This window comes from Dermochelys coriacea, chromosome 4 (assembly GCF_009764565.3).
Source record: "Dermochelys coriacea isolate rDerCor1 chromosome 4, rDerCor1.pri.v4, whole genome shotgun sequence".
Taxonomy (NCBI): Eukaryota; Metazoa; Chordata; order Testudines; family Dermochelyidae; genus Dermochelys; species Dermochelys coriacea.
In genome coordinates this window covers 24,943,292-24,969,848 of record NC_050071.1, presented here as the reverse complement: position 1 = coordinate 24,969,848, position 26,557 = coordinate 24,943,292, and the positions used below count along the sequence as shown (strand labels likewise).

At 40.1% G+C, this 26,557-nt stretch overlaps 1 protein-coding gene across 5 annotated transcripts in view; it reads right to left on the bottom strand.

The window, feature by feature from the left end:
- The window catches only part of LOC119855279 (melanopsin-like), a 72,049-nt gene that overhangs the window by 31,588 nt on the left and 13,904 nt on the right, over positions 1–26,557 (bottom strand). For 3 of the 5 annotated variants that reach the window (XR_006280592.1, XM_038401031.2, XM_043512617.1), the window contains exons 2-4: positions 12,433–12,575; positions 8,859–8,992; positions 5,054–5,257 (exon numbers count right to left, since the gene is read on the bottom strand). Coding sequence is in view for 4 of the 5 variants with exons in the window: in XM_038401031.2 (XP_038256959.2) it covers positions 5,054–5,257; positions 8,859–8,992; positions 12,433–12,575 (481 nt within the window). In the remaining variant the exon portion in view is untranslated. Of the gene's footprint in view, positions 1–5,053; positions 5,258–8,858; positions 8,993–12,432; positions 12,576–14,851; positions 14,927–26,557 lie in introns of all 5 variants that reach the window. The other 2 variants (XM_043512619.1, XM_043512618.1) reach the window with 2 other exon arrangements.

The window sequence follows — 26,557 nt, the reverse complement described above, 5'->3', positions numbered from 1 at the left end:
ACGTAGCTCTGTAACCCCCAAACACACTTCTCTTCTCCCAGAAGGAAACTGCAGACTACTTCCTCTGCAGCTCTTTTCTGCTGCTAGCTTCCTGGCTTTATACCAGCCCTGCATGTTACTTCTCAGCTGGGTCCCATCATCAGTCAGCCCCTCAAACCATAGCTCTCCCTTAGGTGTAGCCTATCAGGTGAATTCACCTAATTTACCCTGCTCTGCCTTGTGTGGGGGTGAACATCCCATCCAATCCATCACTGTGTTCAAACACTGGTCACAACTCCCGAAGGGAAGACTTGTAGGGCTCAAACCATTCATGCCTGCTAAGGAATCACTGTTGGTACACAAGGTGTTGTGCTCCCAGTCTGAGAGGAGGAAAATTGTGTGACTCCACCCTGAGAAACAAAGACATGAGCTTTTAACACAGAGGGGGTGTACTCAGAAAAACTAAGCAGCTTCAAAGGTGCAGATAGCCCTGGACAATGACAACTGTGTTTTGAGAAATCATCAGATGTGGCAACTGCAAGGCTGATCTGGTTTATTTTCTTCTACTAATAGCATAATATTGTTTTAACTCATATATTAGAAATTAGAGATAGAAAAGAACTATCAAGTCACACTGCAATTACTCTGTCAGTGCAGGATTGTTCTACTTGCTTTGCCCAGTTTAATTTTACAGGACTCAGGTGATGGAGCTTTCACTGAAAGACTATTCCACATCTTAACAGACCACATTGGTAAGGCTTTACTTCCTGACAATTGGGCATCAGTGTAAATTTCAATGAAAAACCTCTCAGTGTAAATGGGACTCGCACCCAATTTTTATTGTTGTTGTGTTGGCACTTACAATGAAAGATTTTTCAAAATTTTACCGCAGGCAAATGAGTGAGTAAAATTTGCAAGCCTGATTAAAGGCAATAATTTTGTGTGTTATTTTATTGACATATCCAAGGCTTTCAATTAAGCAGATCATTACTTTCTATTACAAGAATTAATTGCCCCAGATATCAATGCTAAAGCCTTATTCCGAGTTAAATCCTACACAGTATACTCAGCTGTAAAGCTACTGATTACAGGCAGATGTCTTTTGCAGTGTAGCTCAATTCAAAGCCCAACTGCAGGAAAAATGCCATATTCTATGTTCACAATAATTCAGTTTTAGATACTGGTAACAGAAGAGTTGTAAGACAGCAATGATGATATAAAAATGCTGTTACTGGGATATCTAATAATAACCTCGTTTGTTATCTTTTAAAATAAAGCTAGTTAATAAACAAATCAATACAGAAAACTAGAACAGCAAAGCAAGGCATGGAATTATGTTATCTTAATATTAAAGCAAGAAGGCTATTGTCAGTTGTTATACTGCAAGTTCACTTGCAGTAAAAGGAATAACATGAGTTTAAATCAGCACTTCATAAGATTCTGATGAAGGGGACGAGAAGGCTAAAATGCTTCTGGCTTTATAGTGAATTAATAGTTTAGGATAATATTAAGTCTGTTCCAAAAATGGAAAGCATGTTCAGTGAAAATTTAAGAAAACAAAATAAAATGTGGATTTGTTTGAAAATGTGACAGGTTTTAATTTTTCATTGAAATCAAACAAAAAATTCATTTTGATTCAAAATCAAACATCTGAATTTGATTCAAACAGAAATCATTTCCCCCCTTCCCATTTTTGGTTCTACACTAGAAAAGGGGATAAAAGAGGGAAAGGGGGAAAACCCACAAAATCCAGATTACCTTTTGTTTTGACCAAAAACAGGTCAATTCTAAAAATACAAACACATTTTCAAGCAGAAAGTGGCATGCTTGTCTCAGTTCCTGAAGGAAAAAATGAGTAAACAGATTTCATTACTATTTGTGATGACATTATACACTCTTGTTATGTATGAAGAGGTTTTTCTGCTTATTCAAACACTAAATGCACTAATTCAAAATATTCAAGTGTTGCTCTATGCTGAAAAGTGTCTGTGAACACAGTGTCACGGTCTGCCTTTAAGTAAAAATCCATCCACATACCTGCCCCCAACTACTAGCCCTGCAAACTCAGCCTCAGTTTCTCCTTTTTTGTGCAACACCATCATCAATCATAGAATCATAGAATATTAGGGTTGGAAGGGACCTCAGGAGGTCATCTAGTCCAACCCCCTGCTCAAAGCAATAAATCAATAAATGTCCTGCTGGCTAAATTATATCCTTTGTTACATCCCCATTGCACAGATTTAACCAAATGGGATTTAACAAAACATGTCTGTGAATGATGCACAATAATAAGCAGAAATCCAGCTTATCCATCTGTTTTGACGCTACCAGGCTCAAAAGTAGTAAGATGCTATTTGTATCACTAAAGTCAGTAGATATGACCGAACAAACACAAGGAGCCAGATCCTCAACGAGTGTATATCACGTTAGCTCCACAAGTTTATGTCAACTGAAGATCTGACCCCAGGAATATTTCTGTTGAGTAAGAAGGTATAATTTTTGCTAGGTTATTTCTCACAATGGAACCTCACTTTAAGATCATGAAGTAAAATCCCAGAAGTAGAGAAATTTACAGCCAAAGGGACAATATCAAAGTTTAAGACCAAAAATCTTACTTGTGATAAATATCTAGATTTAGACCAAGATTTTCAAGAGGGGTTAATGACACCTTAAAATCTGTAAAGCACTTTGAGAGCCTCAGATGAAATCCTCAGAAGACCAAGCTAATATTATTGTTGCGTAAGGCTGACATTTTCAGAGATAACCTATAATTCTGAGTGCCTTGATTTTTGGATGCTTTAAAGAGGTCCAATTTTCAGAAGTGCTGAGTATCCACCCACTTAAAGATCCTTTAAGATGTCTCAAATTGGGCACACACAAAAAATCCAGCATCCAAAACGGATAGTCATTTTTTAAAATGTTGACCTTCAAAAATATTATTTTCCTACACTGTAGCACATTTAAGCTGAGGATTTTAGAGTGCTTAACAAATATTAATAAATGATAGCCCTGTGAGATAGGAAAGTACTGTGATACCATTTTTACAGACAGGAAAATTAAGAGACTGAGGCCAAGTGATTGGGCAAGATCAGTCAGGAGTGGGGAGTCTAGGAATAGAATCCTTATCAACTGTGGCTCTCTGGCTCAAAGGTTTGTGCCTTAACCAGAAGACTATTCTTCCCCCGTTTTTCTCACATCCCCCTGCCATACTTAGCCAGGCTGTCTGAGAAGGGGTAAGGAGATGCCAAGCAGGGGAGATAGATATTCATAATGTCCCAGCATAAGAGGTTGAGGGTGGAGAGAAATCTGTGTATGACCCAATAGATGACGGAAGTCATGACTAATGGGTGATTGGATGTATGTGTGGTGGGGAAGATATTTGGCAAGTGATGGATCTGTGGGTGGGTGTAGGGACAGGTAGGTGTGCGGTGAAAGCGTGTGCATGCATGTGTCTGGAGAAGTTTAGTAGCAGAGAGTAAGAGAAGGTTGTGGCAGGCAGTGGAGAAAGAGAAGGGAGGGACAGCGGGAAGAGAAAGGAGGGAGAGATCACTTGGAAAAGAGAATAAAGGAAAAACTGTGGATCAGGAAGAAAGCAGGCCTTTAAAAAAGGAAAGAGAAAGGAAACTAAAAGCACAGGAAGCTAAAATTATTTATGATCTAAGTTTAATTCCAAATTAAATAAGTGGAAGCAAGTAAACAGATGGATTTTAGATGCAAATCTAAATTTTCAGCTTGGAAAAGAGGGGACTAATGGGAGGATATGGTAGAGATCTATAAAATCATGAATGGCATGGCGGAAGTGAATAAGGAAGTGTTATTTACGCCTTCACATAACACAAGAATCAAGGATCACCCGCTGAAATTAATAGGCAGCAGGTTTAAAACTAACAGAAGGAAATAACTTCTTCATACAATGCACAGTCAACCTGTGGAATTTGTTGCCAGGTGATGTTGTGAAAGGAAAAACTATAATGGGGATCAAAAAAGAATTTGATAAATTCATGGAGGATAGGTTGATCAATGGCTATTAGCCAAGATGCTCTGGGTGTCCCTAGCCTCTGACTGACAGAAGCTGGGGAGCGGACAACAGGGGTCAATATTTGCCTGTTTGGTCATTCCCTCTGAAGCAACTGGCATTGGCCACTGTCAGAAGACAGGATAGTGCTAAACAAGATTAGAATTGTCAAACACTTCCAAGGAAAAATTTAGGAGCCAGACTGAGATACATTAGCAAAGATAAGAAGGTAGGGGAATTGAAGGTCCTGCTCCAAACACCATTAAAGTCAATAGACAGAGTCATCCTATCTTCAGTGGACTTTGAAGTAGGACTTAAAAAGACTTAAAATATTGTATTATGATTTTTTATGTAATCTCTGTTCAGGCTGAAATGGAGATGACAAATTTTTCTCATTGAATAGGAAGATGTACTATTTTTCAGTATTATTTTTCAAAGCTACTTGTTTTAAAAGTGGGAACGCTAATATTTTACTCCTCCTGAGAGAGTCACTTCAATTTATTTATACAAGGCCAGTAAAAAATATTAGGGGTTAAGTCTTAGCCTTGCCTCAATGTATCCTCCCTTTTTGCACACCCAATTTTGCATGTGCAAACAACCAAGGTTGCTATTGATTTAATGTAGTTAACCAACTACAAGGCTGCATCTTCACCTCAGATATCCACATGACATTAGTTACTCCTACCTTTATTTTCAAGCTCAGAAGAGAACGCAGGCTTTTGATAATATGACCCTTAATCTCTTGACGTAAAAAATGACTGAGAAAGTAAGAGTGTGCTGACGACTACTGCTGAAGAGAGAAGGTACCTACCCTTTCTGACTTGAGAAGTACTGAGATAAGCCTAGTATGCCATTGGGGTATTTGTTCTGCTTGAGTATACCTGGAAAAAAAGAACACCTGCTCTGCAATAGACACAGATATACTATACTATAGCAACCCCCCAGGCATTAGCTATATATATACACTCAAGAATAATGCCTTTGGCTGTTTTACACATCTCCAACAAAGCAAAAGTGCCATAATGTACAAACACACACACAAAAGAGTAAACAACGTACTCCACCCAAGAAGTGGAGCCACGCTCCATCCCAGCGAGTAGAGCCAGACAATAACAATGATCTGCGACGTGTGTTTCTTGGAAGTCCACCGCATGGATTGCAGAGGCTTAGTGATCACAAGGTATCGATCAATGGAAATAGCTAATAAAGTCATCATTGAGGTTATTCCAAAGAGCGCCCCGCAAAAAGCATACACGTCACAACCTAAACAGAAAAGTGGAGCGAAAGATTTTTAGGTTTCTAAACAAATGTAGAACTCTCTCTTACAGCCTGATGCAATAAACTTCCCATTTGTGATCACACTGTTCTTGACTCAAGACACTTCCCTATCACAGGAATTTATACAGCCTTCCTGCATCACCAGTTTATTTTTTGTTTAATAGGGCAAATATAAAATTAATATAAAAGGAAGCAAGAAAAATGTCCCACCATCTACTGCAGGCTATGACTGAGAATCATTTGTCATTGGAAAATTGCCTCAAGAAAAATCCAATACAATTAAAGTTACATTTTCCTGGAATGCTGCCCAATATAATGACCTTAACTATGCAGAAATAGACATTTGTCTCCTAGAGACAAAAGGATATATCAAAAAATGAACATTGTTTTATGCAGTGTTTATGCTCTGTTGATCCCAGGATATTAGAGAGACAGGATGAGTAAGATTAAATCATTTATTGGACCAACTTCTGTTGGTGAGAGAGAGAAGCTTTTGAGCTACATGGAGCTCTTCTTCAGATCTGGGAAACCTTACTCAGAGGGTAAATCTACACTGCAATTAAAAACCGATGGCTGGCCCGAATCAGTTGATTCAGGCTCCCAGGACTTGAGAAGAGGGGCTGTGGTATAGATTTTTGGGCTTGGGCTACCCTTTGGAACCCTCCCACCTTGCATGGTCGTAAAGACTGAGCTTCTACACTGCAATTCAACAGCCCTTCAGCCTGAGACCCGCAAGCCCAGTCAGAGGGCACAGGCCAGCTGCAGGTTTTTAATTGCACTGTAGACATACCCAGAGTGTCACTGCTAAATATCGGGTGAAACAGATGGTTAAGCATAAGTAGTTAACACCTATTTCAAGGGACCATTCAAGGTGAAGCGGCCAATTAATACCTCTCCAATCTAGGGGGAAAGGGCTACCCAAATACCCTGAGAGAACCTGCTTCAATACAGAAATAAAACCCCTCCGACTGCCACCCTATGCTGGAACCCATGCGGGGTATCAACAACAATTACAACCCACACTCAGTGAATACCACATCATAAAAGAAATCAGGATGGATCCCCTCTTTAGGCCTTCAAACAACCCCCCCAACCGCTCCAAGCTCACCATCAGAAGCAAGCTCCCCATAGACCATGAAATACCAACTTTTAATGGCACCAGACCATGCCAGAACAAGATACAAAACCTATAGCCCAGTGGTGGGCAACCTGCAGCTCACGGGCCGCATGCGGCCCATCAGGGTAATCTGATTGCAGGCCAAGAGACATTTTGCTGATATTGACCTTCTGCAGGCATGCCCTCCTCCCCCCACAGATCTCAGTGGCCACGGTTCGCCGTTATAGACTTAGTTTCACTGCTATGATGATCAACATCCCCCACAACACACCTTTCAAGATCCATGGGTCCAACAAATGCCTATCATAACATGTGGTGTATCTCATCCAATGCACTAAATGACCAGTAACAACTATGAGGGTGAAATGAAAATCACTATGCTCTTCTATAAATTCACATAGGAAAATGATAAAAGACAAAAAACACCATATCACCTTTTACTTTTCACAAAATGACTGCTCTGTATCTGACTTCACAGACCTCATCCTCAAAGGAAAGATGCACACCTTCAGAAGGACAGCCTGGGAGCTTAAATTCATAACTCTGCTAGACACTAACAATTATGGACTGAACACAGACACTGGATTTATGGCTCATTTCAACAATCTGTAACCTACTTAATCCCGTGCAGTGGTGCTGGAACTCAGTAATAGTGGGGGTGCTGAAAACCAGTACCCTTACTCCTGTCCTTCCCCCATCCCCAGCTGGGGCTGGGAGCAGGGTCGTGTCTCTGGGAGAGGGAGACCCAGACAGGGGTAAGGGGGCTGAAGATGGAGTCACAGTTGGGGGTGGGAGCAGGGACCCGGGAGGGAGGGGGGGCAGCAACTGGGAGCCCCAGGCAGGAGCCTGCATAAAACCTGGGGGTTCTGCAGAACCTTCCGCACCTCTAGTTCCCGTGCCTATGATCCCACGCCTCCCACCCCAGACTCTTTCCCCAACCCCTTCCCCGTATGACTGGAGAGGGGTTAATGGGCACTTCACCTTTAATGGTCCCTTGAAATATGTGTTAACTACTCATTCTAATGATTCGTTCTATCTTATATTTAGCTGTGACACACTAGTATCTTTCCCAGATCTGAAGAAGAGCTCTGTGTAACTTGAAAACTTGTCTCTCTCACCAATAGCAGTGGTCTTATAAAACTTCACCCACATTGTATCTCTAATTTTGTTTTATATGAATTAAAAATGCAAAGGTGCTTTTGACTTCATGCCTATTTAAAAGCCTAGATAGAGAAAATAGCCACTGGTCTTATGAAATATGGTACAAAATGTTCTTTAAAGTTACAGTTTTCACTTTGAGGCAGAATGATTTTTCCTTTGTATATTCTGCTAATAGACAAAGACAGACAGAGCTGCAATTTGAAGAATTTGACCTGGAAATCAGTGTCAAATAGTTGTTTCTTAGAATTTTCTATGACACCGTGTCATCACACATGATGGTACACTAGAGAAACATGATGGTATGCTAGAGACAGCACATAGTTCAAAATGACACAATTGACACCAAAAGTAATGTCAATGTCAGGAGCATGGAGTTAATGGACCAAATCCAAATAATTGTCCCATTTATGATCCTGGGATGACTTGTGTAAGCATGGCAGGCAGGATTTGTACCGATATCTAAACAGCAAAGTGGGAGAGACAAACAATATTGCAAGCCCAATGAATAAATCTCTTCTGCTGGTACTAAATAGGTTGTTTCAGGACCTGACTCACCACTGTGCTACTCCAATTTTATGCTGATTTATTTCTATTGCTATCAATGGAATTATGCCAGACTAAAAGCAGAACTAACGCAATTGTGAATCAGGCCTTTAATTGGAGCTTGCAATATTTTCAAAAGGAGCTACAGTTTAGACCTCACATGTTTCCTTGTTTCGGGAATGAGAGAAGCAGTTGAGGCCATCATTTGGCTCTCTCATTTTGCGATTCTCTTTACTGATTGAATTCTCCCAGGGGCCTCGCACTGGGCTCCAGGTATACATTTTGAAACAAATTATGTGAATACATAATTCACTGTCAACCAAGAAAAAGAAAAAAACCCTCTATCTATGGCTTAACAAATTATGAGTTATTCTACCCATCATCAAGCCTGTTAGAGTAGCAGCCGTGTTAGTCTGTATTCGCAAAAAGAAAAGGAGTACTTGTGGCACCTTAGAGACTAACAAATTTATTTGAGCATAAGCTTTCGTGAGCTACAGCTCACTTCATGGTCATGTGATCACTATGGTGTTACTCTTGAAGCCAGAGGTTTGATTTCTTTCATTCAAAGGACTGGAAGGGGAAGGAACCAAAACTATCAAGCACAAGAGGATAGGGATTCAGTGACTTTGTGCCAGTCCTGTTGGTTGATGAGGTCAAGACTCTGGCTTGGGCCTTAGGATCTTGTTCTGCTGCTTCCATGCCACAAGCTGATGGCTAAGATAGGGTCCCATGCAGAGGGAGATATAAAGTAGTATTGAAAAGTACCTATTTCGCCAAGTATCCACTCTTTGTGCAAACTGTTGATAAAGCAAATGGGGGCCTGAGAAGCAGACATCAGGAAGTCACTCACAGCCAAATTCATTATAAAGTAGTTTGGCGGTGTCCTCAGTTTCTTGTTGCTTGAAAATAATGCAATAAAATAAATAAATACATACATACAAGCCAGAGAGTTAACTTTGTTTTTACTGTTTACTTAGTCAAAGAATCTGACACTTTCTAGGTTCATTCACAATTTTATGCTTCATTCATCAATCCATTACCACAGCTATGGATGTCAGGATTTTGGAACAATGACTAGGGGAACAGGAAAGGATCTATTTTCCAACAGTTTATCAATAAATGTAGAAATATATTGAATATACCCATACTTACCACACTCCATTTTAATAGAATAGGAGAGAACTCTAAATTTCCTGAGAAACATGTTTTTGCTCAATAGAGCCAGATCCTGACATGTGCTGAGCACGCTCAGTTGCCATTGACAGCAGTAGGTTGAGAGTGCTCACCATTTCACAGGGTCAGACCCTAAGAGAGAGTAAAGTGTCAAAGGCTGCACATGGGCGATCACTGAATTTTTAATAGCTGCTGTGCTGGTTTAGTCAGTCACTGTATTAGCAGGACCTAACTCATTTTTTGCAAAGTGCTTTTTGATAACCGGAGCATCAAAGGAGATACTCAAGACCAAATGACATTTTATTCATTGAGAGTCTCAAATTATAGAGCTGTTTATAAGAAGCAAAACTCTAGACTATATACTTATAATTAAAACAGTAACTGGTGTGTAAAGAGACAAAGTACCATAAGGTACAATTATATATTTTCATTTTGTCCAACTAGCTCAGTAGTATTTATAACATTTGCCTTAACTTGTATGCCAAATTTCTGCCTGGGAGAACTGTTACATCCCAGCTATAAATCCTTGAAGATATACATGCAAAATGGAAATGCTGAGACAATTTTAACTGCTTCAGTGCCATGTAATGTAGCAGGTACATGGGGCAAAATACACACTCATCACTGCTCTGTGTACCTACCATAATGATCACAGATGGGTTAAAATTGCAATAGAATATCTTTATGATGTGTTTCAACAAAGAAGCTGAAGCAATGAAGCAGTTTATAACTACAGTAGCTCATTGTGGTGACCATAATTATATCTGACCCCTCCATTGTCAAGAAGTTTGTATATAATGCTGATTCTACTCTCTTGGCTTCTAAAATCATTAAACTGGAAAGTGACTGTAAAAGGGGCACTGTGAAGCTTTCATCTCAATGATTTTCTGTGCAGTTTCTCATTTGCATATTCATTTAAATTCAAGGCATATGCCAAAAGTGGCACTCAGCTTCCTCAAAGCAGTGACTTGCATAGAAAAGCCTGACCAAGATATAACCTACATTTTCTGCCTACTGTAAATACTGCTGTCTCATTTCTCTCTCTCTCTCCACTCAATCTTTGTGCAAAATTTTAGCTGTGCCACATGAATCCACCCTTCAGCTATCAGAAAGTGCTTCAAAGAAGCCATATACTAACTGTCCAACTGCAAAGAAAAAAAACCCCCACATTTTAAATGAAAGCTTAGATTTTGCAGAACACTGCAGAATGCAGCAAAATGTGTGAAATTGCTACAACTGCAGTTTTCACAAAACCAGAACTTTCTTCTGTCCCTGATGTTAAACATTGCCATGTTAAAAAGCTATTTTTAAAAGAAAAATTTGCATAATCTATTTTACTTTGTAACATATCTAATGAGCATGCTCAGAAGTGATTTTCCAATAGCATATAGTAATATTAGCTAACCAATATTTTTTTCAAACTCATTGGCTGATGGAGCACTATTAACAGGTCAAGTTTCAAAGTTGAGCCATTTTTAAATTTTTGTATGAAGGGCAAAATAGTAAGTATTGCAATAATATTTTGCGGTGGGAAAAGTATTTCAACATCAGCCTGTGGGAATCAATGCATCAAAATTCAGACAGCCAGGACTGAATTTACACTTTATGTGCCCCTCGGAACAGCATCTTCAGCCCCCCGACTCCTACCCGCCTACAGCTGACCCTGCACCAATATGAAGGTGAAACTTATTACGGATTGTATCAAATTTGTGCCGGCCACAATATACTGGTCCCTTTCCTCCCTGCAGCAGCCGCTCAAAGCAGCGCTGCTCGCTCCTAGCTCCCCTCTCCGTTGGCAGAGCAGTCCCAGGGCAGTGGAGACAGCAGGTTACAACCTTCCCTGGAAGGCACGAGACCCTCTGCTATGCATGGCATTCCCAGCCTGAGCCAGGCAAGGTGCAATGAGGGAACTGTACCTCTCTCCACGGTGAACAGGCCCTGGGTGTCTTCCGTCCCTTGTGCAGCCCAGCAGGGTAGTCACGCTCCTGCTCTGCCTGTGCAAGAGAATGGGGCGCCAGCCACTCCAAACCCAGTCCTTCCCAGGCACAAGGCAGAGGCAGCCGAGATTGGGAAGTGGCTGGGATGCTCCCAGCACCTGCAGCAGCCACCCTTCCCGGCCATGGCTCACAGTGCCCTCATGCGGGCTGACTCGAACGCTCACCCTGCTCCAGCCCCACATATTGGGCAGCCACCAACCCATGCCAGGAGACAACTTTTCTCTTTTAGGCACCGCTACTGTGCCTAATTGGAAATCCGGCCCTGCAGACAGCTGACCTAGATTCACCCCTCTGCTGCTGTGAGCAAAAAAGATGATGAAGCCCTCAGATCTTGGATGGAAAGGTATAAAAGCTGTGAGTGCTGGCTCCACACCATGCTCTGCTTGTCTGTCCTGATGGCAGGAAAAAATTCTCATAGGTGTCAGGCTCTTGGTGTGGGATGGGACCACTTCCCTGTGCCATTGTTCTCCACTAAACCAGCCCTTCCAGATGGGTGTGAAAAAACACCCCCAAGTGGCATAGGTTTTACCAGCCTAAACGCTGATGTGCACATCACTATGTCGGTGGGAGATGCTCTCCCGCCGACACAGTTACTTGAGCTGGTTTTATTATGTTGACAGGAGAACTCTCCTGGCTTTACATTGTCATGAGCCATCAAAGTATAAATACGGACAGGAATCCTACTGTCTGTCTGCAGGCATGGAGAGCATTGATGGCATATCCTCATTCCATGTACCATGGCGCTTCCTGGATCCAACTCCCCCAGGCCCAGCACCTTCAGATGACTGTATGAAGCAGTCTTCATAGTATCTTTTACATATTCTTGGGCGGTAGAGGGTGAAGGGAGTCAGTGAGAGTGCAAGAGAGAATATAATGGTGCAATTAAGCATTTCTTCAAATCTGTAATTGTAAAACAACATAAAACAAATCCCACATGTTTATTTTCTCATAGGTTTTAATTACTCAAAGGAAAAGGAATTTACAGTGATGCTCTTAGTGATAATATGCACATGGTCATTTCTGCATCTTACATCATCAACAAATATGTGCAGAGAGGAAACTGATTCATAATATTCTCACTCACATATCACACACACATACACTCTACTTTACAAACTCAAGTCATTGGGTTTGCTAAATCAACCATGTCTGGAACTGAATTTCTGTACCTGTAAAATGCATAAAAAACCAAAAGGTTTCCTGTAACTCCAATAGATCCAATTATAAGAACACAGGTTCCAGTAGCGTAAAGGATATGATCAGGAACATCTGCTTTTGTCACAGTGTGGTGATAAGTTCCCGTATCCAGGATCTGAAAAGAAAAGCAAAGAAAAAAATAAAAGTTACCACAATCGGTGCTTTTAATCAAGTGGACAATTAGTTTATATACTGTACCTCCCTAAATACATGCTGCAAATTAAAGCCAGATTCTTGCATACCACTGAGTCACTTTTGTAGGGCTGTGTAGAAAATTTGGCCTTGCCATTGACAATGCTATATTCGTACTATGCGTAAACAGAGCACTTCATTCTCCAAGCCTCTCTATCCAGCACCTTTCACAAACAGCATACACAAATGTAAGGCAAAAATGAAATACTAGACTATGGGAGAGAATGCAAGAACAGTCTCATATTTAAGATAAGAAGCTGGCACTAAATATATCAAGATACTTTTTTCCTGGGGGACATGTGGATAAAGCTAAAGAATATGGAGTTTAAGGAGACTTCCTTATAAAATCCTCTTTTATTTATATTATTTAATATTTATGTCAAGCGCCATGATGCTTGCAAATCACTGCCTATTTGGATAGCAAGCTGAGGCCTCTGCTTGTCTGCGAAGATTTGTAACCACATCCTCTCAATCCACCCCGATCCTCTGTCTGTTCTCTCTCCTGTCTGACTGTAGATTGTAAGCCTTTTGAGGTAGGGACTGTCTTTTTTTGTATGTGCCTGTACAGTGCCTAGCACAATGGGGCCGTGGTCTTTGACTAGTATTCCTAGATGCTACCATAACAAATAATAGTTTTATACACGTGCTTATTGCTTTACAGACGGAATTGAAAGTACAGTACCTGCCCAAAGGAACTATGAAAAATAAATTCATACAATCTTTTAAAAAATTGTTCAGGTCACCTGTTAATGGAGTTAAATTTCCATCATAATTCTGAATGACCTTTTTGGGGTTAAATAACACAGATTTCAAGAAGAGGAAAATATTTTAAAAATTGTTAGAGGCACAACATACATGTTAGGAATTATGAGATTAATCTGATTATATGAAAAAGGCAAAGATGTGTTGGCATATACATAAGTATCATATTTTCTGAAACAAACACCCAATCTAAATTAGCGTGCATTCTATATAATGCAACATAAACCTCAATAAAACAAACAAAAGCCCATCATGCCTCTGCTTTTATAAGTAGCCTTGCCAACTGTCAACATTATTTCTAACCTTATCCCTTCAGTTGACCTTGCGAATGACAAAGACTAAAGTTTCCTTTGTCTCTATTTCCCCCAGTCCTCTTGACTGATGGTACTGAGAACTCTACATGGAAAAATTAGAAGAAAAGAGGAAAAACAGCAGCTGTAGCAATGCTTGTGTCAGTACAAACTCATTAAATAATTTTGACATTCCCATTACTGCCACTATCACAAGTGCATTAATAAAAAACATCACCAATTCCCTGTGTTTGGCTTTTTTTTTTTTTTTTTTTTTTTTTTTTTACACAAGTTTAAGTCTATTGCTGACCAAATTCAGCAAACAAGACAGCCTGTGGCTAATTCACTCAGATCTTATTAGCATTGTCAATGAGATGATTGTGAATTGCCAGTCTAACAGATTATTTACTAATTGCTAATAGTGTGTTGCTCCATCTAGAGCCATATAGAGGTCTTACAAACTAGTTCAAACACTAACAGTTTAGATAGTAGTCATTGGACCTATGGCATTTTACACCAGCAGAGGATCAGGCTCACAGAGCCAAATTCTGCCCTCATTTGCACCCAGGGTTACTCAGGATGTAAGGTATGGCAGACTGTAGCCCGTAAGATCTAAACCAGGCGATAATACAAGCTCAAGAAGGTCTGGACTCTTCACCCAAAGGTATCACAGACCTAGTGGATTTGAAGAAGGTGAGTGAAGCTCTTCTTTTCAATTTGCCTCTCCCTAGTTCTACAGTCTTCCTTGATCTCTTTCTGACCTTTTCTATTACATGTTTTTCACCTTCTATTGCCTCAGTTCTCCACACAACCACCACCCTCCTCTCTGAAATTAATAGCAGGCCTGCACATAAACACAGATAATTTTAGGTTTCAGAGTAGCAGCCGTGTTAGTCTGTATTCGCAAAAAGAAAAGGAGTACTTGTGGCACCTTAGAGACTAATAAATTTATTAGAGCATAAGCTATCCGATGAAGTGAGCTGTAGCTCACGAAAACTTATGCTCTAATAAATTTGTTAGTCTCTAAGGTGCCACAAGTACTCCTTTTCTTTTTACAGATAATTTTGTGATCTTGTTAGTGTCACCCTTATCTGTGCCACCCACTGCTATCCTTTTATTTACTATGGTATTGCTCATTGCATCTTACCTGTAATGAGATAGTAAGCTCTTTGACACAGGAATTTTTATTTGTTCTATGAGCTGTCCAGTACATTTTGGGAGGCTGTAAAAAATATAATTATAATAGGGGAGGTATGGGATGTGTGGGAAACAAAAGGGCATTTGAATATAGGGTCTCTAAAGGACAGATAGCATTAGCAGAGATACCTTACAGTCTAAGTCTAGAGTCAAAGAGGAGAAGCCCTTTGCTGGAAAGCATTTGTTTTCTCTGTGAATAAACCGGCAAGAACTTGAACAGGCTAGGAGGAGGGTTTACACATGGGAGATTATTTTATGGAACATCTTGGTAGAGAAGCCTCACCAGAAGTTGTAAGCACACTGTTGACTCGTATTTAGCTTGTGATCCACTATGACCCCCAGATCCTTTTCCACAGTACTCCTTCCTAGTCATTTCCCACATTGTATGTATGCGACTGACTGTTCCTTCCTAAATGGAGTACTCTACATTTGTCCTTATTGAATTTCATCTCATTTTCTTCAGACCATTTTTCCAGTTCGTCCAGATCATTTTGAATTTTAATCCTACCCTCCAAAGCACTTGTAACCCCTCCCTGCTTGGTACCATCTGCAAACTTTATAAGTGTATTCTCTATACCATTATCTAAATCACTGATGAAGATGTTGAACAAAATTGGACCCAGAGCTGATCCCTGTGGGACCTCACTCAATATGCCCTTCTGGCTTGACTGTGAACCACTGATAACTACACTCTGAGAATGGTTTTCCAACCAGTTACACACCCACCTTAGAGTAGCTGCATCTAGGCTGTATTTCCTTAGTTTGTTTATTAGAACGGCCTCTCCACTAGTAGCTTGCTCCACCTTCTGAACTGAAAAATGAGAGCTGTTAACTTATTGTATAGCCAATGAGCAGGTACTGTACTGTACAACTAACCCATTAGCAAGGATGAGCAGAAACGCCATGCCTGATATACGGTTTAGACCCAGGCTGATATTGATCAACACTGTACACATAAATTGGGTGATGGCTCTCTTATGGATCTATAAGAGGATTTAGTCCAAACCTGCAAGGTGTGGGTTCCTGCTGTTAGTTCCTCAAACCTCAATGCTCCTTGGCCATGATAGGAAGCTAGGTTGCTCAGAAACTTTCCAGACACACTAAGAACCTTGCAGGATTGGACAGAAAATGAGGACCTGGGAAACAGTGGGTCCAGGAGAATTTTTTTAAAAGACAGAAGTGGTGAGTGGATTTGTGGCTTCTCTTTTAGATTTAATTGGGTTTCTGAGCAGAAATCTTAAACAGTTAAGAAATTCAGTTAACTGCCCATATTGACTGTGGAAAAAACACAGAATTTGAGAAGCTGTCAAAATCATCTGAGGCTTTTTTCCCCTTGTTATACAACATAGGCTTTTTATGCCAGAGTACATTCTCTTGGGCTGTAACTGAATCTCCACAGCAATGGAAGAAGGTACTCCATGTTTGGCTTTGGGATTCACAAGTTAATTAGGGACAGATTCTGTTTTGTGATTCCTGAGAGGCACAGCAAGAAGACTCATCCTGAGGACTGGGGGGGACAAAGGCAGCCTTAAACCATTTTTGTGCCTCCCAGATTCGGAGCTGCTGCAAGGACTGAAATAACATCCTGCACTCTCCCCTGCCCACCACCACCTCCACAGCACGGGTTAGAGCAGCCTCAGGGGCACAGTTAATTTGGTCACTCATTGTTATGATTTTATATTTATCACGGCAATTGTTTCTTTATGAAAAAGTGGCTATAAACCCACTTTAATTTACATTTTCTTCCAGTTTCTCTGTATCTATGTTACAATATATAAGGGATATTGAACTCCTTTATATATTGACAAGTGGATGCATATGGGTCTAAGAGAATCTAACAAAGTGCGACAGTGGATTAACTATTGCCCAAAAGAAACATACAATCTAAAAAAATTGATAATGCCATAGGAATAAACCAGTTATATTCTCAACATCACCTATCAGTAACCCCAAGTTTCCTGCATACCCAGTCTCATGACTCAATGTGGGGAGGGAAAATTACTAAATTCAGTTGCTTTGCAATTAATAGGACTTGACAGCTATAAACGTCATTCACATGAAGGCCTCACAGTCCACAGAACTAATCAATAAAAACAAAAACTTAATGATTGGTGAAGTTTATACTTTTGTTTTGTCTTTTACAAAACTGTCTAATTTTTCAACATGCATACTTTCATGCCTCTGAAGTTTGTCTAACAGCCTTAAAGTGCAAATTCTACTCTGAAAATTATATAAAAATGGCATCAGATCTGGTTTCTGTGTGTATTCAGAATTATATCTGCTGACAGTGATAAAAATATGTTTTACTTCTATTATTCCTGAAAAGTCAGCACAGATGGAGAATGATTTGGATTCTATTCCTTCTTGCACATCATCTGCAGTATTATGACAGGAATGTCCAGATGGTGCTATGACATCGTCTTACAAGTTATTTTTCTTTGGATATGAGCAAGTTTCTAGTCCTGGAAGAAATGCTGTGTTTGTTTGTTTTGTTGTGGTTCCTTTAGGGGAACTGTGGCAAGCAGCTACGGAGTTTGTGCTCTGCCTTAATCTCTGTAACTATAGTCAGTTCTTGAGGCAGAGTTGCTCCCTGAGAATTGAGCATTGGTGTTTGTCTGAGAGTTCTTAAAGAGAAGATTGTTTGCATGTATTTGTGACCACTTCTGTTTCAAGACTTGTGTATATGTGTAAAAAAAAAACAAGTTTCACTAAGAATATATTCAAAGTCTGCACCTATGACTTCTCCTCCAATCGGAAACTGACTTGTAAGACCCCAACATTTGCTACTGCTTGGTAGAGGCATGATGATAGAATTCTTCATTAAGTTCCAATTACACATCCACTAAACCTATAGTAACCAACTGAAAGCAATATGGTGCCACAGAGTCTACCTGAGAGCCTAATCTGACCTGCAGAGATTTTATCATTGGTGATGGTCTGTGAGAAAGAATTAACTCAGATTTATCTGCAAATCCGAAATGGAGTTTCTGAGGCCGGCAATTAGGGAAAAATAAATGTTTTTTCCATGGAAGCATATTTTATCTGGAAATCATTGAGACAAACACAATTCTATACTGTCATTTTTTAGTCACCATCCAGAATAGAAGTGTACTTTAAATTAGTGACGAACGCTAAGACTCTATAAAGTACACAGAAGATATTCTCTGTTGAGCAGGATAAGAAAGAGGACTTTTTAAACTGTACATGTATTTTTCCATCTTCCCTATATTTGATAAAAGTTTATGCCTATTCAGTAAATGAAATTGGTAACAAAATGTGCTTTTCCCTAAATCCCTCCTGCACTATTTAAGAATATGCACATAGGTTATTGTGGGGCAGAGAGTCAAACATTATTATAAGCCATAGTGTGCACAGGGTCAAACTGACTAGGACCATATGGCTTCCCTTTGCAGCTGGTTTTCTATGTAAAGCACTACAGAAGCCTTGCTTTGACTGCTCTGGTTAACTGGATGTTCCATTTCTCAAAGTACATATACACAGATGGACAAGCATGTAAGAAATGTGGTAGAGGGAATTTACGCGTGGTGGGATCTAACATAGGTAACAGACTTGCAGTACAAATTTTGTGAGAAAATTGAATTAGCACATTTCCTAGCCAATTTTCAAGACGACAACCCCACTGAAGGGTTATTTTATATTACAAATAAAAACAATTTAAACGATCAAACATTTACTTTTCGGCATGTCACATACACCCATCCAGCTCAAAGAAATTGTGCATAAAACATCCAAATTGTACCAAAGAATCTAAATAGACATAATCTAAAATGCACTTAATCTAATATGCAGTCAGCGCAAATTTATAAAAAGCCCTCCTTCATCTTGAAGCAACTTTGCGTATATTTTTAACTCAATCAAAACCTAACCTAACACATAGCAAAAATTATAAGCATAAGAACAGAGTCTGAAAGTAAAAACTCAAGCCAAATTAGAAAAACAATACCATCCATTGCTATCTATATTTGATGAATTGGGGGCCCAATCCAGCTCCCACTACCAAAACCCTCATTGACTTCTGTCATAAATATAAAGGGAAGGGTAACCACTTTTCTGTCCACAGTGCTATAAAATCCCTCTTGGCCAGAGGCAAAACCCTTTCACCTGTAAAGGGTTAAGAAGCTAAGATAACCTTGCTGGCACTTGATCAAAATGACCAATGAGGAGACAAGATACTTTCAAAGCTGGGGGGCGGGGGAGAACAAAGGGTCTGTGTGATGCTTTTGCCAGGAACAGATCAGGAATGCAGCTCAGAACTCCTGTAAAAAGTTAGTAAGTAATCTAGCTAGAAATGCATTAGATTTCCTTTGTTTAATGGCTGGTAAAATAGCTGTGCTGAATGGAATGTATATTCCTGTTTTTGTGTCTTTTTGTAATTTAAGGTTTTGCCTAGAGGGGTTCTCTATGTTTTGAATCTGATTACCTTGTAAGGTATTTACCATCCTGATTTTACAGAGGTGATTCTTTTATCTTTTCTTTAATTAAAATTCTTCTTTTAAGAATCTGATTGTTTTTTCATTGTTCTTAAGATCCCAGGGTTTGGGTCTGTGTTCACCTGTACAAATTGCTGAGGATTTTTATCAAGCCTTCCCCAGGGGTGTAGGGCTTGGCGGGATATATTGGGGGAAGACGTCTCCAAGTGGGCTCTTTCCCTGTTCTTTGTTTAACACGCTTGGTGGTGGCAGCATAGGGTTCATAGGGTTCAAGGACAAGGCAAAGTTTGTACCTTGAGGAAGTTTTTAACCTAAGAATAAGCTTAGGGGGTCTTTCATGCAGGTCCCCACATCTGTACCCTAGCATTCAGAGCGGGGAAGGAACCTTGACAACTTCTATGGCAACAGGACCAGGACCAGGCCCAGGCCCTTGAGGTGGAAACTATGGCATTTCCCTCATAATACGCAGCATTAGATTTCTAGTCTTTTTGCATCTGATATTACTTTCAGATGCACCCCTGCGATTGCTATTAAGCTAGTAAGGGTTATGCATGCATATATGAGAGCAGAGTTGTGTGCTCTGACAGATCTGATCAACTCTAACATCATATAAACAATAATGCTAACTATTATTATGATTGCTTCTCTCTATCCTCTATGTTTTCTTTTACACAAGTGTCCTACCCAGGAAAAGAGATGCTGCATCCTGCTGCAATACAAAATCTCTGGGATTTTCTCTTATAATTTCTGTATAGATTGTTTTCACGTTAAATGAATACATGCTTTAGGATCCTGTAAAAGCCAACACCCTTTAGTAACACTTGCAGAAAGTGAGACATGCTAATTTACCAAGAGACCTTTTCAAGTTAAAGCACCAAAGTTTAGAGAGAAGGTTCACTTTTTCTATGACTTTTCAAGGCATAAAGGAGAGGAGTATTAGTAAGTGCCAAGTTAATGGAAGAAAGGGCTGGTTTCCCATTGGCAGAATTCACCTTGCGATTTTCATTAAATTTAAGACATTTAATAGGAACTTCAAACTAAGGGTAAAATGTTAAAAGTGCTTAAGTGACTTAGGAGCCTACGTTTCATTGAAAGTCAGTGGGGCTTGTGCACCTAAGTGCCTAGGGTGCTCCCATTGGTACTGCAAACCTTTGGTGTAACACGTTCCCTTGACCCAACCTGCCCTCCAGTACCATTCTCCCATCATGGCCTTCCCAGATTATGTAGCCCATTCTTTCAGCTTCTGCAGCTGCCTGGCCTGCCAGCTCACCACTGATTCCTTTCCACCTGACCTCCAGTCAGCCTCTCCCCTTCACAATTCCAAACCAGTGTACCTACCCCACTCTGAACCAGGTTCACAGGACTTGCTCTCTTCCAATATTTTACCTGATCCCTCACATCCCATCAGTCCAACCCACTGCTGCTACATCCAGCTGAATGCCTCATGACTGCCACTCTAGCTGACCCTTCTACTCATCTCTCACTGCAGCAAACCCCCAAGATATTTCTATTCTACCTGACAAGGCAGTTACGAATTCAGGCAAGACTGCTTTTTCCTCATCCCCCCTACCCCAACTTTCCTGTTATTGTTTTCAGAATGTGCACACAAAGAGCAGGAATTCTGTCAGTAAGTGTGGTACAGAATATATAGAAAAATCCAAGCAATCCTCAAAATAAAAAACAGAGGCAATAATATGTATTTAATAATGGGGGGAAATGACTATTGTCTTGTTTCAGAATATACTAAAACCACTTTCCAGCTGAGCCTTGGAGGCCTCTCCTGCAGCCAGGGATGTGAAGACCCATTCCAGCCAAAAAGGAGAGCTACTGGTTTCCCAGTAAAGGACAACAGTCCTTCCAATTGACCTCCATCTCCATCAGACAGCTACGGCTTGTGGGAAGACACGGGGGGCATTTTTGTTATTTTACTTAGTTTATGGGCATTTTGTGTCCGATTATTGCTGTGAGACAGGTTGCTTATTCATCTGTTTGATACATCATTAATTCCTTTGCCTGTCCTCTTCCCTTTCTTTTAATTTACCCGTCTCCTTTCTGGGAATAAAATGTTGTTTATCCTTATCTGTTGGGCCTTGATTTCCTCTCATTGTGAACAGTAATGTCCTAGAGGCCATAGGGATTGTTTATTTATGTCTGCAGCCAGTAGGTAGAGGCACTGAGCCTCAAGAACCCAAGTTCCATTGGTCCTAAAGTGGACCACAGGGCCACTTGGAGGAAGGACTTTACTATGCTTGGAGATCAAGGCTGCCCCAGAGGTGGAGTACGTACTTATGTCCTAAACAGAATATATTTTCCAAGGTCCTTGATAATGTTCCCTTTCAGAACTATCACTATAACAATGAACTTCAAAAATGGGAGATATACTGTCAAGTGACACGTTCAATTATTTAAGACCTTTAGAGGAAGACAACACTGATGGGTTAGTACAGAGTGATGAGAATAAATGAAGAGTGATCATTTTGTGAAATAAGAAATTGCAGGTTATACATGGAAAATCTCTGGTATCAGAAGAAAAAAAATCTTCTAAAACCCTCCCAACATTAAAAGAATACCCCATTATTTTAAACCTGTACCTTTATATTATTGTTATTTGAATTATCATAGTGCCCTATTGAGATAGGCACTGTATCTGTATAACCTGGGCTGAATCATGGCTCCTTCAAGTGAGGAACTTGGAGATTTTCCTGTGCTACTTGACTTCAAATACTACTTATATATTCAATGTACCAAGTAAATGCAGAGGTTAATAATATTTTAGTGCTAGAAGATGTTAAAATACTTGTCACGGAGCCTCTGTTGCTATCCAGGGTACTGGCCATTACCTGGCCAGTTTGCATGGTCACAAACACACACTAGGTTGACACCCTTTCACCAAGCATGGATTTACTCTTTGGTTACAAAGCAACACAGTGTAATGCAAGCTTGCAGCAAGAGGACTCTTCAACACAGCCCTCACTCCTCAGCTGAGGCTCCCCCTCTGAATTTTCCTTCTCAGTTCCCTGCTTCCTGTTCCTTACATTTATATCCCCCCAATTAAATCATTAGCCCAGTGATGACCACCCAGGGGTGCTCATAATCCACCAACCGAAAGTGTTTAATTGCTCACAGCTAAGCCTGCACCTTCTTCATGCTGCAGCAACATCAATGATCAGGGGACTACTAATAGTGCCCTGTCACAATACTGTAAAAAGATATTGGACTGTATACCAATATAAGAAACAAATCCAAGCAAGCTGTAACATGGACTGAAATATATTTGTCCCAAGCCATTTAATTCTTCTGTTTCCTTGGCTTCCCACTAGACTTCAGCTTTTCTGGCACCAAGAAAAGCCCTAGCCTCAGCTGGTGATCACAAAAATGTTACCATAAGTTCTAATGACTGATGGAATTTATTTTAGGATATCTTTAGATTACGTGATAAATAAGATAAATGGAATTCTAATCCGGTCATTATTACTAACAGCTATGACAACACAACAATTTTTAATGAATTAAAAACATCTTTCAATAGGTAATTATTTTATCCATTACAGAACCCATGTGCAATAACACATATTCCTTATCAATCCCTGTTATGTTTATATCATACTTTTGTAGAAATTTTGAGGGGTCTTTTCCCTGGACACCTAGACTACATTAGTAAAGTAAGCGTAAAAACAGGAGTTAAAAGATTTCACACATTCCATTTTTGAGTTAATTTTTCCTTCATCCATTAGGCTCAATTGAAGGACAAAACTTTTTAGTTCAAATATATATAGGGCAATAAATAAATAAATACAGAATAACAAGGCTTTTGGTTAGCATACAGAAAATTATGAGCGTTTAACATAGAAAAATCATAAAAGTAAATATTTACTAAAATACTGAACTTCTTACCAATTTTGGATAACCCAGAAAGCCCTGGCTGCAAAAAATGTTCTTTTCTACCTATCACTGCCCAAGAAACGATGGCATATTCTGACAGATTTGAACTTGGTCATGGTGTCCATGCATTTATGAGTTCCAGACTTCACTACTGTCATGCAAATCTAGGGATGACAACTGACCTGAACAAAGCTCCAACTGGTTCAGAACGTAGCAGCCAATTTGCACAACAAAAGACCCCCAAGAGCATTTCCACTTCTGCACTGGCTCCAAATGAACACCGCATCAGATTCAAGGTTTCAATCTTTATCTTCATAGCTCTCCAGGTGATTGGCCCAAGTTACCTGAGGGTCTGCCTCACAAAGCATCATGATCATGACCACCCATGACTGCTACATTCCACTGGAACCAAGGAACTGTTACCTTCAAGAATGAAACTTGTGTGACCAGGAAACAGAATTCCCTAGGCAACAGGCTTAGAACTGTGGAACTCACTTCCAGGTGAGACCAGAATGACAACCAACCTCAGAGTCTTCACAGCAAAATGATCTTTCTCTGGCCTATCTTGCCCATTGTACCCCATCCCCATAAACAAAAAAAACCCTTGTGTATTCTGTCTGTCTAATGGAGGAAAAAACAAAAGAATTGTGTATGTTCACTTTAATACATTTGTAAAGCTTTCAGGCACTACATTGATTGAAGGTGCTGTATAGATAGATCGATTTGTTAATGCTACCAAAACCCAGAGATGGAATTACAGTTTTATAGGAAGAATTATGGTGTATTTAACCTGTGTAAGCCAGTGGACTCAAAGAGCTTTCCCCTGCCATCTGTTGATGAACTGGGGGAAAAGGGCTTGCATATTTGCATAGACACCTATTCTGCCTAGATAAGTAGACATGCTTGCTTGCCAAATGTATCATTTTAGACTGTTTTGGGGTTAAAATTCACTTAAGTCATGCAAAGGGTTATGAAATGTTATCCTTATTGTATGACTAAAGGGCAGCAGGACTGTACATAATATAGTGAGGGGGAGTCACCCCAAAGTGAGGGGGAGTCACCCTAAATTTAACCTCACTCACTCAATGGGCGTAGTGATGCCAAATCCAGGAAAAAGTTAGAGGGGTTGAGACAGGTGTTCTTATCTGGTTGTGTACACTCTTTTAGATGCCATTTGACCCTCCCCTCTAATGTTTACAAGTCAGAGCTGATGAGACTCAGTTGGGAGTCCTTGTTTCTTCTCAGTGATTATTGGATTTGAAATCACTGATAAGCGGGTCTAGGGGTCTGAGCCTTAGGCTTTGTCTACACTGCATTTTCGTCCATTAAACATTTTTCGTTCAGGGGTGTGGAAAAAACACCCCCTGGAATGACAAAAGTTTTACTGACGAAAAGCGTCAGTGTGAACAGCGCTTTGTCGGCAGGAGAGCTCTCCTGCCGACAAAGCTACTGCCTCTCGTTAGGGGTGGATTTATTTGGTCGGCGGGAGAGCTCTCTCCTGCTGACAAAGAGCAGCTACACTGCCCGCCTTTTAGTGGCACAGCTGTGTGGCTAAAAGGTGCATAGTGTAAACATAGCCTTAGGTCTGGTGTGGGGATAGCATTGCAATGAAAGACAACTCAGAAGAGGCATCAGTGAAGTTCTCCAGTACCCAGTGGAATGACGAAGAGCTGAAATCACTAAGGACTGGGGTAGGTGATGGAACCTCAGAACAGACAGCAGTGAGCAGTGGTGGCATTAGCATGCTGAAAAAGCAACAGCTATAGAGATGGGAGTGACAGAGGCACCACTCAACCATCACTCTCCCTCATGGGCAGGAGATGAACCCACTTGAATACGCCCCTGGACTCTGGGATGTTGCTGACCTTGGACAACAAGCCATGAATGGGAGGCAGTGCAGGGAAGGGAGAAATGGCATGTTACAGGGACATTCATCCATCAGACTTTCACACTGCAAGCGGGGAAACTGAGACAAAGGACTACTGCCAAAGATACTGTGGGGTGGGCGTTTACTTACTGGTTTATATAATTTTGAATAACTGTTGCTATGTTTCCCAAATTAATGCTGTATTCCTTTTTTTCTTAATAAAAGTTTTCTCTTCTTATCCATAGACTCAGTGTTTGCAAGTGAGGAAGTAATGGGACTCACACGTGTCCAGGAATGGTGTTTAGTTTTCCCAGGTTTCTGGGTGGAGGCTCGGCTAATTCTGTTTTGTAATGTTCAGAGGAAACCCTACTCATTGAACCCACCCCTTGTTGCTGCTGTCACCACCTGACAGAAGGGTTATTCTTGTAGCAGTTTCTTTCACTGTGGCTTTAATTCGGTAGGCATTAAGGGCCAGATTTTCAAAGGTATTTAGGTGCCTAAAGACGCAGATTGGATTTTTCTAAAGTGCCTAATTCTTTTTGAGTGGGGTTAGGTGCCTAACCTGCCTAGGCACCTATCTGCATATTTAGATGCCTAAATGCCTTTGAAAATCTGGCCCCAAGTGATTTTTATATATATATATATATATATATATATATATATATATATATATATATAAAAAACTTTGTATGGACTTAGATTAAATAACATACTGTCCAAGTAACCTTTGGTTTAAGGTCAATGGATGCTCCAGCAGCAGTGGACGATGTTATCAGTCTAGAAGGCAGAATCAGCAATTTGCCAGGAGATGAACCATGCTTATTTATATGCAAATTTATATAGGATTTTAATCTGAGAAGAACACACCGTTATTTGTTTTTCGTTTATATATTTAAATTTCAAAACTGTTCTCCTCCAGAAGACAAAAGGACCTCTAGGGTGAATTTGTAATTAACATGTTCAAGGTCTAGGTCATGCCTTGTTGCAAGCAGATTATTTTGCATTGCCATGGGGAGAAAGAATTTTATGGAGAATAAACAAGTGTTTCATTGAAAACAGGCAAATTTCTTTTAAATTAAATAAGTTAACAGTATAGAAAGTATAAAAGTAAAATGTAGCACCAAAAATACTTTATAGAGGAAGTTTCAAACAATGCTGATAAACAGATAAGGAAATTAAACTTGTGTGTATTTGGGGAATAATTTAAAACACAAGATAGATTTGTAAGGATGGTAAAATCAAATGGTAAAGTGTACTTTGACACCTCTTGTAAGAGTGTCTATATACATAAATTAAAACTGACTTCTGTATAACTAAGAAAGCTTTATTAGCCCACAAACCATTCCTTTTGGAGGGACATGTGACACTTCATATTGATAAAAGAGAAAGAATGGCATAGCTTTGAGCTGGGGGAGCATCTAGATAGCCCTAAAGCAACTATGTAGGGGGACATGGA